The 14140-nt window shown below is 52.8% G+C and overlaps 1 protein-coding gene across 1 annotated transcript in view; it reads right to left on the bottom strand.

Moving 5' to 3' along the window:
• The window catches only part of HS3ST3A1 (heparan sulfate-glucosamine 3-sulfotransferase 3A1), a 36128-nt gene extending 29879 nt beyond the window's left edge, over window positions 1-6249 (bottom strand). Inside the window, exon 1 of the mRNA XM_063409631.1 lies at window positions 5512-6249. Within this exon, the coding sequence (XP_063265701.1) occupies window positions 5512-6080 (569 nt within the window). The 5' untranslated portion in view covers window positions 6081-6249. The remainder of the gene's footprint in view (window positions 1-5511) is intronic.
• Between the last annotated feature and the right edge of the window lie 7891 nt (window positions 6250-14140).

Below are 14140 nucleotides of genomic sequence, written 5' to 3'. Positions count from 1 at the left end.
TCACTCTACCAGCAGGAACAGGCACAAACCCCAGGTATGAACTTCTCCATTAACAGAAAACAGAAGGGATATGCAGAGATACAAAATGCTTGAAAAAAACACACCAAAAAAAAAAAAGAAAAAAAAACCCCTTTGGGATCCATTTAAGGAGTAAGAGGGCAAAGAGTCCAGCCCCAGTTCCCTGCAGGGATATCTCATCAGGAGTGTCTGCACAGTGCCAGCTCTGCAAAGTCCATCCAGGTGCAAGAGAAGAGCCAGTCAAAGCTGTGTCAAGGCTGCAGCTGCTCTGCCAGCAGCCCTGGTGGGCTTCACCTGCTTTGGGTGGTATTTAACCCATCAGACTGCATGGAACTCCTCGTGTCTGTGCTGGAGAGAGGTGCCACACCACAGCCCTGCTGGTCCCATCCCTGCAGCACAGGGCAGTTGTTGTAACAAACCAGCAGAGCTTCCATCTTCTTCATGCAGGAAAAGCCAATTCTTTATTCACATCACTTATTTTATACAGTTTTCACAGAGCTCATGTGCAACACCCGTTGGCTGGTGGTTTTCTTACTGATTCATTTATTGGTCAGGAGGTGATTTGTGTGTACGTGCTAAGATTCAGGTTGTTTACATTTTTCCTTTGTGGGTTCTCGTGGAACTAATCTAATCTAATATTTATGCAGGTGCACTTGTTTTTCTCCCCAAGAATAGGTTGTTATGTTAACAAACTCTTCATACCCAAGATGGATTCTGAATGGGAACTTGCAAACTACTTAGGAGAAATGACAGCCTAGCTATTAATTTAGCAAAGCAAGGTTTAATTTCATATTTTAGAAGACCTTTCTTTTATAACATTTTTACCTGCCTGAAACAGGCAGTGACTTCCCCTTTACACGTGGGCAAACTGAGGCACACCACAACATCTCCCCAACTCTCAGATGCCAACTTCCAAACTGTTTCACATCAGAATTTCAGATATTCCTGAAATTCCTTGGAATATCCAAGTCCAGGCAGTGGAAAAACACAAGAGCACCAGAACCAGTTGCTGTCTCACACAGACTCAGTGACACCAGCCCTGATTTCCCCAGAATTTCCAGCTCCTTTTCCCCCCTCTTTTCCCCTTCAAAGAAAGGTCCCTTCAGCCACCCACAGACCCTCCTCACCCTCCATCTGCAGGGACCCCTTTGCCCAGGAGACCCAGGCTGCCCAACCAACACAGGCACTGTCTGTGCCAGGCTCAGCCCATCTCCACCTGCTGTTTACACTGAATTACCTGCACCTTGGGGCCAAGACCACCTTTTGTTCCCTTTTCATGCAGTACCTGGCCCTGCGAGCTCAGTGCAGGAGGTGTCTGATTACACAGCTAATAAATAAACAAGGACCTTGATCCTCTTCAGCCTGTGGCTGTCCAAGGCTGCAATTCCCAGAGAAACTGCTGCAGGCTGTGCTGGGTGCTATTAGTGATTCAAATGTGTTTGGGAGATGAGATGTTCCCAGGACAAGGAGAAGGTTCTGCTAAACCAGACCTTCCTACACGCAGCAGGGAGTGGAAAAAAACCCAGCCTGGTTTAAACTCAACATCCAGTAACACAAACCATGTCCTGTGCTGGGCACACCCTGAGCACAGTCAAAGAGCTGGTGTTGCTTGCAGAAGCATTTCTCTCACACAGGGGGGTTTGCAACAAAGTCTTTCCTTCTGAAGGCCACCTGGTCCTGCTCCACCTTCTAGAAATTGTATTCACTGCCCTGATGTCCCCCCGACATCACCCACACGCTCCTGCCCCCCACACCAGCACTCCCACCCTCCCTCCCACACCTGCTCACTCACAGAGTGCTCTGCTGGATTACAAAGCCCTCAAACCCCTGCTGCAGGAGCAGCCTGACTCCTGCATCCCCAGGGCTCTGATTTCACCCTGCTTGGAGGCACAGAGGATGGCACACAGCTCGAGGTGGGATGCAGCTGCCCACAGCTGCACCCTCCCAACAATCCTCCTTTTCCTCCATCCCAGACATCCTCAGCTTCTGAGATGTTCTCTGTTCCCTTTGAGTCAGAAATATCAGTGGTTGCCTAAATTACAAAGAACAAACAAACAAACAACCCTCCACAAAAACAAACAAAAAAATCCTACCACCAAAAAAACCTTGGAAAGGAATCCCAAGAGGAAATTAATTAGGAGTCAGAACTCCCCAGCTCTGGAAGCATTGAGGAGGATCAACACTTAAACTCCCAACCTGACGGAGTAACTTTGAATTATCTTTCATCTCCCCCTGGATCAGATGTAATCCAATGACATTAACTTGGCTTCACTCTAGTGAAAGTGGCATTGGTGCTGCAGAGACAAGGAGATTAAAACATATGAAATAAATGTTCCTGGGGTGACTGACAGTATAATGGCATTCCAACAGGCAGCTCAATCAGTGCGAGACTAACAAAAGATCAGAGGGAAGGAGCCAGATTCGCCGTATCACCCGCAAACAGATATTTTCTTTTAATCCAGGCATTTTTTTTTACATGACTGGCTCAGCCCCTGTTCTTGGGAGTTTTCCCCAGGCTGTACAGCCCTTTTCGGGTGGGGGTTGGCAGTTGAACTCTATCAAAGCCCTTGCTCACCTGCTACTGAACTCTGTTAGCTCAATAGCCTTGTTCAGGGCTGGAGCAGCAACCTCAGCACCGAAGTCAATGCGAGCATTGTGGGCTGCCCCCTCCCTCCTTTTGTCCCGACTGCATGAGGGGACTCAAACCCAAAACAGAAAAAGCCCCTTTGGGCACACAGCTCCCCTTGATATTCAACCCACACACGGGCCCACGGAGGTGTCACACTCACCACATTTGATCCCACCGAGGTTTTTACAAAGCCAGCTTCTCGGGGGGACAGCTGTACTCTCCCCAGGGGCTGCAAGAGCTACACTCTTACCCCATTTGATTTCCTGGGTGATGTCTCTGTGCACTGTGTGCCAGCCCAGCAGGTGACCTGCATGTCCCCAAGCCCTCACAGGTACACCTGAGTGGCTGCTCCAGGAGCATCACCCCACTAATACAGATACAGCTCAACCCGTTCCCCCAGGCTCAAAGGGGTGCAGCTCTTCAGTTTCCAGGGGGAACCAGGAAACAAACCCAGGGTTTTTCTCCTCATGCCCAAAGCCCACAGCCACCCCATCCCCGTGACAGCCCACCTCCTGCTCCAGTGACAGCAGCATCACCTACAAAGGCTGGCTGGCTCTTCAATTTCTGCAGCAGCCACCAGCTTTTTGTTCCCTGGGCCAGGGCACTGGCTGCCTGTGCCTGCTTCCTGCGGGCGCTGCAAACAACCCCGGGTGTTTATACCTGGTAATGACGCTGTTTAGTCTGACTGCTGGGAAACAGCAGCACGCATGAAACCCAAGCCTCTGATGCCAAAGATAAGGAATTGAGACCTCTGGCAAACATCTGGCCACTTCCCCAGCGCTGAACCCTCATCAAAGGCTACAACAAAGCGTGCAGAGAGACAGGTAGGGGTTTAAAATGGGTTTTTGTAGCAGGCTGGTAGCTGGCGAGCAGCGCGCCGGCACCGCGGCTCTGCCATCGCGCCGGGACTCCGTGTGTTAGCAAAGATTACTCACACAGGCAAAGCCAGCAAGATTAGGTCTCAAAGGAATAATCCTGTACAAAGAATTCACTGTACCTCAGCCTCCACAGGGGTAATAAAAAAAAAACATTAAAAAAAAAGGAGAGGAAAAAAAATGATGAAACTCAACTCAGTACATCAAACAGCAGAATAAACAAACTGCAGCAATTAATAGGAGGGCTCATGTGCCAACTGCTAAAACAGAATGGTTACACAAACATGGCATGGGACAGCACGTCCAATGAATAAGAGCTGCAAGATCAAGACCAAACCTCTGGAAATTATATCCCCGACACCGAGGGCTGCACTATGCCCTAAATGCCTGTGGCTCCTCCTCTGTCTAGGTCTGCACTCCTCGCTCAGGGACTGCTTCCAGGAGCAGGTCTATCCCACTGCCATCTGCTCCTCAAAGCTTCGAGAGCATCTTTGATAAATGAGCTTTTCTGCATATCCACCATAAATTTCAGTAGATGCCACCCCACAGCCATGTGTTTATTTTTCAAAGTCAAGACTTGATTAGAGTTCTTGAGGTTTTTCAGACTCGTTTTTAACGTTTCCTTTCTGCTACAGGGTCAGCATGTGGAAATTGGATAAGCACAGACTAAAAATATAATTTTGTAGACAGCTTCAGCCCACACAAAAGGAAATCTTTCTTCTCGAGAGAACCCACACTTTGCAGCCTGCAGAAACCCAGCGTGTTCCTGACATTGGCAGATACACAGGGAAGCTCATCCCTCCACGTGTTAAGACTTTTACATAAACACTCGGACTGTCAGTACTACCCTACTCCACATTTCAACACTGTCACCACAAGCTGAGCCGGAATCCTCTTCTCTCTGCTAATAGCCGGGCTTTAGGCGAAAGTAAAACAAGCTTCAGGGGTACCCCAAATCCTCTCCTGTTTGCTTGTTCATTCACGAAAGCCACAAACACAAGACAGCAGTTCCACTCTCACCTTAACCGAGCCCTCCCATAGGAATCTGCCCGAAAAACGCTCCTCTACTAACTTTAGAACACACAACAACAAAAAAAGACCTGAATGACTTCAGTCAGAACCCTCTCGGCTTTAACTGGCTTGTTTAACAAACACTAATTCATTGAAAGAACCACCCGATGGACCTTTCGCTAGTATATCGTGGGCAAGGTGAGCTGGGGCGTGCTCCTGCAAGTGACATTTTTGGTTAGTCGTTACCGGGATGCTGAAATATTTACGTGGGAAATAGGGGGGGGTTTGTCCACGCTGACCACAGGAAAAGTGGCTGCAGCGCTGGGCTGGGAGCTGCGGGAGGCGATGATGCGATGGGGAGGCAGCCGGGGCTGCGGGGTGGCTCGGCGGAGAGTCAGCGCTCAGCCGCAGGTTTTGCAAAGAGCTGGGGCGGTGTAAAGGTATCGGGAGCCCGTGCTTCTCATGGCAGGGCTTAGCTGTGCCTCAGCATCCCCGCGCAGTGCTCAGGGCAGCCGCTTCTCCCTTTGTGCGCTCACCGCCCCGCAGGGAACAGCCGGGGCGGCCGGGGGGACCGCACCGGGCGGGAGCGCTGGGGACAGCGGGGACCGGGGACTCGGGATGGGGACAGCCGGAGGGGATGCGGAGAGAGCAGGGCTGGAGGATGTGCGAGCGGGGACGGAAGAACGCGTGGAGCGATGGGATGGGGGGAAGGAAGAGTGCTCGATGAACGGAGGAACCAAGATAGGAGCTGGCGGGGCGGGCGAGAAAAGGATCCAAACCGGGTGGTTTGGGGAGCGATCCCAGGGAGCAGCGGCCAGCGGGGGGCACTGGCGGCTCGGCCACCGCTCCGTCCCCATCCCCATCCCCATCCCCATCCCCATCCCCATCCCCATCCCCATCCCCATCCCCATCCCCATCCCCATCCCCATCCCCATCCCCATCCCCATCCCCATCCCCATCCCGCCGCCCGGCCCGTACCTGTACCAGGCGAGTCCCCGCTCGTAGTTGCGGTCGAAGAAGTGGGGCTCGGCGCCGACGGCGCGCACGTCGGGGTGCACCCGCAGGAACTCCAGCAGCGCCCGCGTCCCCCCCTTCTTGACGCCGATGATGATGGCCTGCGGCAGGCGCTTGCTGCCCTCGCCCAGCAGCAGGGCCAGGGTGCCGGCCGTGCCCGCCGCGCCGCCCCCGCCGCCCGAGCCGCCGGCCCGGCTCCCGCCGCCCCCGGCCGGCTCCTCCGCGCCCGGCGCCGCCTCCTGCCGCCGCCGCCGCTGCTTGAGCCGCTGCAGGAGCCGCTTGCGCCGCGCCGCCGCCGCCTGCCAGGGGGGCAGCTCGGCCGAGCCGCCCAGGAACTCCCCGCCGCCGCCCTCGTCCTCCTCGGATGCGGCGCCGGCGGCGATGATGGGTCCGGGCAGCGTCTGGCAGCGGTCAGCCAGGCAGTAGAAGACGTAGAGGGACATGAGGAGGGAGCAGAGCATCACCAGGAACTTCTTGAAGATGCTGCGGGGCAGCGGCTCGGCGGCGGGGGCGGCCGCCGCGCTCACGGCCATGCTACCCCGAGAGGGCGGCCGGGCGCCCTGGCCATGCTCCGCGGCCGCCCCCCGGCGCGGCCCCTCCGCGCTGCGCTCCGCGGGGCCGGCGGGCTGCGCGCTGCCGCATCCCCGGCCCCGCGCTTCAGCGGGGCATCCCCCGCGGGGGCCGGCGGGGGCGGGTTCGGGGGAGCGGGGGGCCGCCCCGGGGTCGGAGGGGATGCGGTGGCGGGGCTCGACGCGGGGCTCCCACGTGCGGAGCCCGCCGCGGAAAACTTCGGCCGAGGCATCGCCGGGCGCGGGGCGGAGCGCTGCCGGCGGCGGGGCCAATGGCGCGGCGGGGGCGGGGGGCAGAGCCGCCCCCGGGCGGGCGGACCCCCTGGGAAAGCTCCGGGGGGAGCGGGGGTGTCCGGGAAGCCGCGCCGGAGGATGCGGGGATACGCTGCGGGATGCCCGGGGGGATGCCCGGGGGGATGCGGGAAACCCCCGGGAGGCCGTGCCGGGGGTGCGGGGGTGGCGGGAGGTTGTTCCGGAGGCAGGCGGATGCAGGCGGATGCAGGAATGCCCCGGAGGCTGTGCCGGGAGGTGAGGGGGTGTCCCAGAAGCTGTCGCGGGGATGCCCTGAGTTCATCCCGTAGGGCAGGGAGGAGATCTGGGAACGCTTTTCGAGCTTTTCTCTCAGTGCTGGCTGCTCCCAGCCCCACTGGGACATCCTGCTCCCCGCGGGCAGCCTCTTTGGGCAGCCTCTTTTGGAAGCCAAACTCCGCGGGACTTTTCTGTCCAGCGTGTTCGGTACGATGAGACCCTGGCGTCTGCCTGCCCGCTGTCCATCTGCCTGTCCGCTGTCCGTCTGCCTGTCCGTCCACTCAGGTTTTTTGAACTAACCCCCCGCATCCCTGCGGACCCGGGAACAAATTCCTGATATGCCCAATAATCCAGACACAAATCCCTTTTGCATGGAAGAACAGCTCCCCTTAAGCCCAGCGGAGCCACTGACAGGAGTGTAAAACACACTCGGTATCACAAGCAACAGCTCCACTGAGCTCTGTGCTGAGCACAGCACAGAAACACCCGAAATCAGAATTTTCTCCTCTCACTTGCCAGCCCTAGGCTGGCTGCAGGATCTGTCCCATGGTTGGTGAGAAATATCTACAAACACAACACGGTATTGCTCTTGGAATTTGCTCTTCTCCTCTGAGAGCACATAAAATGTGGAAACAGCTCTCAGCTTCGTGGCTCGGCTGCTTGATTCTAAGGGCTTCGTTATTTCATTGCCTGTGGGAATGCCCTCTTAATTTGAAATGTTTGTCATAGATTACAGAATTTTCAAACAAACTTGCGCATGAAACACTTGACTTAGATCTTTTTTTTTTTTTTCTGTTTGGTGTGGACCTAGCTGAGGACTTCAACTACTTGGAAATAAAGCTGGTGTATTCACAAATTATGCAATGAAAGGAGGGGAGAAAAATTGCATTGAATTGTAATCAGCCATCTGCAGAGCTGGCTGGCTAATAAAAATATGTTTCCAAATACTAAACAGACCAAAATTAATAACAAATGCTATTTGCAATGAATTACTCTGCTAGACCTCGATGTGTTTGGTGACTTCAAGATACTGTGGCATTTCAGGTATTTCAATGCTCCAACATATAAGTAGATTTACAAAATGCTATAAGCAGGTTAGGCCCCCAACACCTCTAGGCAACTACTTACATCATTAGGGACCTAAATGCCTTTATAAATCTGTGCTCTGATCCAGCTCATTGGAGTCAATGAAAAGACTTTGCTGACATCAATGGGCTTTGGACTGGGCCCTGCAGAAGGGCAAAAGTGGTTTGACTTCCCATTATTCTCATTATGATACATTTTCTTAGGCACTTAGTACAGTGCTACACTTTCTGTTTGAAAAAAAATGGTCCTTTCAAATGGAGGAAAACAGAAAGGAGAAGTGAAATCGGTGTGAAGGAGAGTAGAGAGTGTATCTGCTGGGATTGCATTGCAAGACTTATGTTTGCAACATTTTTCCTGGAAATATTTGTGTGAATCCCACCTTTCCTTTAAAGAGTCACTGGCTGACTAGGGAAAATATGACCAAGAGCCTGTATAAAAAGTTTCGGTGTCTAGAAAGCAATAAGCTAAATATATCTATATTTAAAAGAGCCCTACGATATTTAAGGCAAACTTGTGATATTTTTACAGACCCTGACTCATGGTTTCTGCCTCCTGGGGCTGAAGGCAGCAGTAATTCTGCAGCCAGGAACAGCTCTCCAAGAAGGAAGGTGTCTTAATGCTTTAGAAAGGGCAATACAGGGAAATCGTTTCGCCTGTATTGCCGTGGACTCTGTTAGTACAGCTGCAAATCTGAGAGCCTTTATTAGCAGCAGACTGGTTTGGACCTTATTTTTGGATGAGTTTTTCTTGCTACAGAGGCCATTTGATGAACGCTGTATTATAAAGCCAGAAAAATTATGTGGCTGACATCATGACATCAAGTGCTGAGAACTTACTCGTCTTATCTATTTTAGCCCTGCTGCAAAAATAACCCTTCTCAGGGATAACTTAAGGGGTTTTTAATGACTTAGAGCTTGGAGCAAAAGTTGCTTTTCATTTTACTCAGTCTCTTGCACGACTGACTTAACATTTTCAGTGCAGCCTCTTTCTCTTCCCCTTAAATTTCGGTCTGCCCCTCCCAGAGCCTTTCATCACGCCCATCACAGACCCAGCGTGGCTCTCCCGAAGCCTGGCAGGGGTGCTGGATCCCTGAGGACCCAGGGCAGCTCTGCACACTGTGCTGGGCTCCGGGCACTGTCCCCTTGTGCTGGCAGGGTGGAGGGGAGTGTGGCCACCCCCGGGGCTGTGCACCACGGCTGTGACTCAGTTTCCTGGCACCAATCCTGCTGCTGGCGTGGGCTCAGCCCTGCGATGGTGCTGGCAGGCTCTCCTCTGTGCTCCTGCTTGCACTTGCTCCTAACTTTGCCCCTTTCCTTTCTCCTTTTATCTATTCACACTTTTATTGCTCGCTGCACTCCTGCCTCCCCCAGGAACTCCCATCATTTTGGGTGCTCCTGTTGAGGGTGAGTGGGGCTCCTCTCCTGGCATGGCTGGTGCCAAAATCCTCCTTTCAGCAGCAGCAGCAAGGTTTCCTGCTCCAGATTTGGGATGCCCTTCATGGGGGCACTGAAGAAACAGACCTGCTTGCCTGAAGAGACCTTTGGCAGAGGCTTAAACTGAGCAACCAAAATCTTCTGCCCCCTTGGCAATCTAGAGCTGAAGGCTTTGCTTTCACCATCTGATATTTCCAGGTGTTTTCATCCAGCTGGGGAAGGGGAAGGCTTCACCTCGGGTGCTTTGTGCATGCACAGCCCGTGCTGGCCCCACTGGCACGGTTGTATTTTCTCCTCTTTCCCAGTGACCCGTGGCACAGATGGGATCAGGGGTTAAACTGGGAGTATGGTGGAAAAGGGACGGGGAGCCCGAGGCTAGCACAACTTAACAAGTGATTATAAGGTCTGAAGGGAAAGGGAACCCCTGCCTGTCAGGAAGCTGCTGCTGAAGAAAACATCCCATTGTGCTGGGGAGATGGAGTATGGGACAGAGCAGAGTGAAACAGATTGATAACCAAGGGGTGATGTGACCCCACATAGGCTCCTACAACAAAAGCCCCTTCATCTAAAATGAATAGGAACAATGGCTAATGGGGACAGGCCAGCAGTGGCCAAGGATCTGAGAGCCAGGGGAGAGGGAGGAGGCAATGACAGCTCCTGTTCTACCCAAATCCTCTATTGATCTCAATAATCTCCCGGGCTTTCCCCCCCTTGAAATCAGACACAAAGTTCAAGGACTTTTTGCCTTTAGATTGTAGGAACACGCATTGTTCTCAAGAGCCACTGAGGTGTGCTGGGGCAGGCTGAAGGGAAGTGCCCTGGAGCAGGCTGAGAGGCCGGGGATGAGCTGCTGCTGTGCCCTGCCGTGTCCCCAGCCCTGGGCTGGCACTGGTGGCAGCACCACCGTGGCTGCTGCCCTCGTCCCAGCACTCACTGGCTCCCAAGGGGCTCCCAAAACCACTGACATTTTTTGGGGCAGAGTCTGTGTGGATGCCCAGAGCCTGGCAGAGCCAAATGCTGCCAAAATATTGAAAAAAAAGGAATTATGGTCTTTTTATTAGGGGGCCTCCTTAGGCACAGCACGTGCTGAGGGTGTTCAGGGCAGCAGCAGAGCCATGAGGGCACTGGGAATAGGAGCTGCATCCCCATGGAGCATCCACAGAGTCCAAACAGGTGGGACAGGTGATGGAGAGGTGTTGGAGACCTGATCATCAACTCCAGTCCTGGCAGTTTTGTTGAAAAGGTATCTTGAAATATTGAGCCAGAGAAACTATAAATGTAGGGATAGGATTTTGCTTTGGTCTTTTAAATTTTTTTTGTTCTTTTGGAAGGACAAATGTATCCACAGGAAATGCCATGTAGACCAGGAGAAAAAAAAAGAAAAAAGAAAAGTTTTGAGAGACTATTTCCACTCTGCACTCTCTTAACCTGACCAAATTACTTGGACTGTTGTATAATTTCCAATGCCTGTGCCCAAAAGCAAGCAGACCTGTGAGCAGAAAGCTGGTGAAATCTGAGTCCTGCTTTGGCTGGGGCTGGAGGCCACATATCTCTGTACCTGATGCCTGGCCATGGCACTGAGTGAATGCACCTTGTTTCTGATACCTCCTGCCCAGCTGGGATTGGGCCAACTTGATCAGAGAGCTGGCACAAGCCAGGAGGACATCTGGGAGGCCTCAGATCAGGAGCATGAATTAATAAGAACCAGAAAGAGGAGGAGAATGAATGGGACTCAGAGCCACGACAGGAGCTCCATGCTCCAGGTGCCTGGCTGCTGTAAATGGGGTCCTGACCCCTGGACCTGCCCTTCCCAAGGTGGCCATCCTGCTCAGGGGGATGTCTCTGCCCAGCAGGAGGGCAGAGCCTGGTGCCAGCTCGTCGATGGCTCAGCCTGCCATGCCAGCAGCTGCAGCAGGGTTTCCCAAAGGCTGGAGTGGGCTGCAGAACCCCGGGGCCAGCAGGATGGTGCTTCTCCCCTCTTGACTGAAAACAGCTCCCAGCTGTGGTTTTGTGGCCCATCACTGCTCCAGGCTGCCGTGGTGGTGGGACAGGCTGGCAGGTGGCAGAGCCAGGCAGGGCAGCCTCGGTACTTGGCTGTGACACTCAGCTGGTGCCTGCTCAGCCCAGCTCCTTCTGCAGCCCACCAAGTGACCTGGGACCCTCTGCAGTCCACCGAGTGACCAGGGACCCTCTGCAGCCCACTGAGTGACCAGGGACCCTCTGCAGCCCACCGAGTGACCAGGGACCCTCTGTAGCCCACTGAGTGACCAGGAACCCCCTGCAGCCCACTGAGTGACCAGGGACCCTCTGCAGCCCACCGAGTGACCTGGGACCCTCTGCAGTCCACTGAGTGACCAGGGACCCTCTGCAGCCTTCTGAGTGACCAGGGACCCTCTGCAGCCCACCGAGTGACCTGGGACCCTCTGCAGCCCACCGAGTGACCAGGGACCCTGTGCAGCCCACTGAGTGACCAGGGACCCTGTGCAGCCCTCTGAGTGACCAGGGACCCTCTGTAGTCCACCGAGTGACGAGGGACACTCTGCAGCTCACTGAGTGACCAGGGACACTCTGCAGCCCACTGTGACCAGGTCACATAACTGTCACACACTGGCCTCAGAAATTATGAGGAGGACTCATAACAGTCCTTGAAGGTTGAAAGCAGTCTCCACAGATGGTTTTTTGTGGTCCTTTCAGGTGTTGTTTGCCCACTTGCTGCTTACTTGCAAGTGTGTTCGAGGGGTGTTGTTCTGAGTGTCCAATCATGTTTCATTTTATAGACAGCTCAGAACTGTCTATAAAAAAGACAATGTAAAATAAAGATTGCTCTCATTTGCCTTCTGAGACTGGACGGTCTGTGTTGTTGCTTTCAGCCATCCCCAGTCAGATGATGACAGAGAAACACAGGTTTGGTGTTCAGGCTCAGATGTTTATTGTTTCTTATCTATTTACAGAGTCATGAGTCGTGAGCTCTAACTAGCAAGTTAGAGAAATGAGGTAAAACGGAGAGCCTCTCACTCTGGTTATTTAAGTGCTAATAACCCAATCACATGATGACTCCTATATTGTTTATACTTTTGACCCAAGAATGACCACCCAAGGCCTGCAATGAAGACCTTTTTCACCCAATTACAGAAAACCACCCAAACCCATGAAGAAGAAGGAAGAAGAAGGTGAAGAAGGAAGAAAAAGTTGAAGAAGAAGGACCTGGACAATATCCAAACTCCTCCATCTTGACTCACATATATTACTATTTACTAAAATCTTAAATCTTAGTTTTTCACCCTGTGAGATGCCACGATACCTTTCAAACTACACACTCACAACCCCAGTGCTGTCACTCAATTTTGTTAGCCTGTTCCATGCCCTCAGGTCAAACATGGTGTTTGCTTGAAGGTCAGCACCTTTTAGCACAGAAAGCCTGAAATTTTCACCCTGGAATAACCCAGCAGGTCCTGGGATGGCCTGTGGTGCCCTGTCTGCAGCTCCGTGCCTGGGGGATGCTCTCTGGACACCCCAAGCAGTGGGTTTGTTTTGGGGCTGGCAGCCCAGGATGCTCCCAACAGCCCTCAGCCACTGCAGGCAAATATTTACAAGAGTTCTCCAAGGGGAACCTATAAACTGCTCCCTGGTATAGCTTCCTGAGGATCACTCCAGACAGCTATATTATCTGGAACATGAAGTAGTTACACTCCTGCTGCTCTTCCAGTGCTTTGGAAACAGATACTTGTCTCTTTTATTACCTTTGTTTGTGTCTCGTTTTATTTGTGCTCTGCGTGCTTCCTTGTGCTGGGTTGGATACAGTGGTGAGTGGCTATGGGTTGGAACAACAATAAATACCTTCCAGGCCTTTCATGCTTTTTTTAATATTATTCTCCATTAAAAAAAAAAAAAGAAAAAAAAGTCAACTCAGGCAATGAAAACAATACAGGGAAAATTAAACCCTAAATCTGCATTTATGGTTCTACATTAAACACGCAGGGAAGGCTGGCTACTAACTGTGGATAAAATGTTTCGGTTCTGTTAAAAATGTGCTTTTGGGGAAAGTGGTGTGTTTTGTGGAGTAGGGTTGGCTGTGATGAAGGTGTATCATTGGTAAGGTTTCCCCAGTCCAGGATGGACATTCCAGCTGGAAAAAATGACCCCAACAAGTGGCCTGGGGAAAAGGTGTGCCCTGCATGGGGGTGAGAGCTGCTCACTTCCAGCTTCCCTTTGTTCCCCCATAAAATGCCTTGTCTCTCTGTGAAGGCTCCACCAAGCAGCTCTGAAATTATGGGCAGCCTTTTAATGGACTTAATTTGGTATCAGGCAATGCTTGAAGAGCACTGAGGGCTGAGTCAGTTTTCCAAAAGGCTGGAAAAAACAGCCAGAGATGCACCAGTGAGGGCCTGGATGTAAAACCCTTCAGAGCAGGTTTCAGGGATAATTTGCCCTTTCTACAGCCATGGCACATGTGGAGGTTGAATGTGGAGGTGCTCATGCCTTGCTGTTTTCATGCAACACCTTTGGAGCACCCCACTGCCCTCAGCAAGGACGAAACCACAGCTGGAAACAGCTGGCCCAGCCAGCAGGACCTGAACCCAGAGCCCCACAGTGCTCCTGGGGTGTTTGAAACACCCAGAAAACACCAAGAAAACACCAAGAAAACACCCAGAAAACAACACTGTGTGGTGTGAGCACAGAGAGAGGGGCAGTGGTGCACCCCAGCAGCAGAGCTGGAGAATCCCTGGGTGCCCCCTCTTTGGAGCACAGCTGCTCCCCCTGCTCCACCCCGCCTGAGCTGGTGACAGCTCTGCTCATGGGCTTTGCTGGGCTGAAGAGAGCACTTTAAAAGGAAGCAAAGCAGCAGCACAGCCTCAGTTCTTGCTGGAAGGGGGAACAAGAGATGCACACTCCTGCCTTGTATGGGAAATTTGGCCTTCTTGCCTCACCCTGAGGGTTTGGGCTGGATGCTGTGTTCTGATCACCCCACCCTCAGGC

This window comes from Prinia subflava, chromosome 12 (assembly GCF_021018805.1).
Source record: "Prinia subflava isolate CZ2003 ecotype Zambia chromosome 12, Cam_Psub_1.2, whole genome shotgun sequence".
Lineage (NCBI taxonomy): Eukaryota > Metazoa > Chordata > Aves > Passeriformes > Cisticolidae > Prinia > Prinia subflava.
This window is presented reverse-complemented; position numbering and strand designations above follow the sequence as displayed.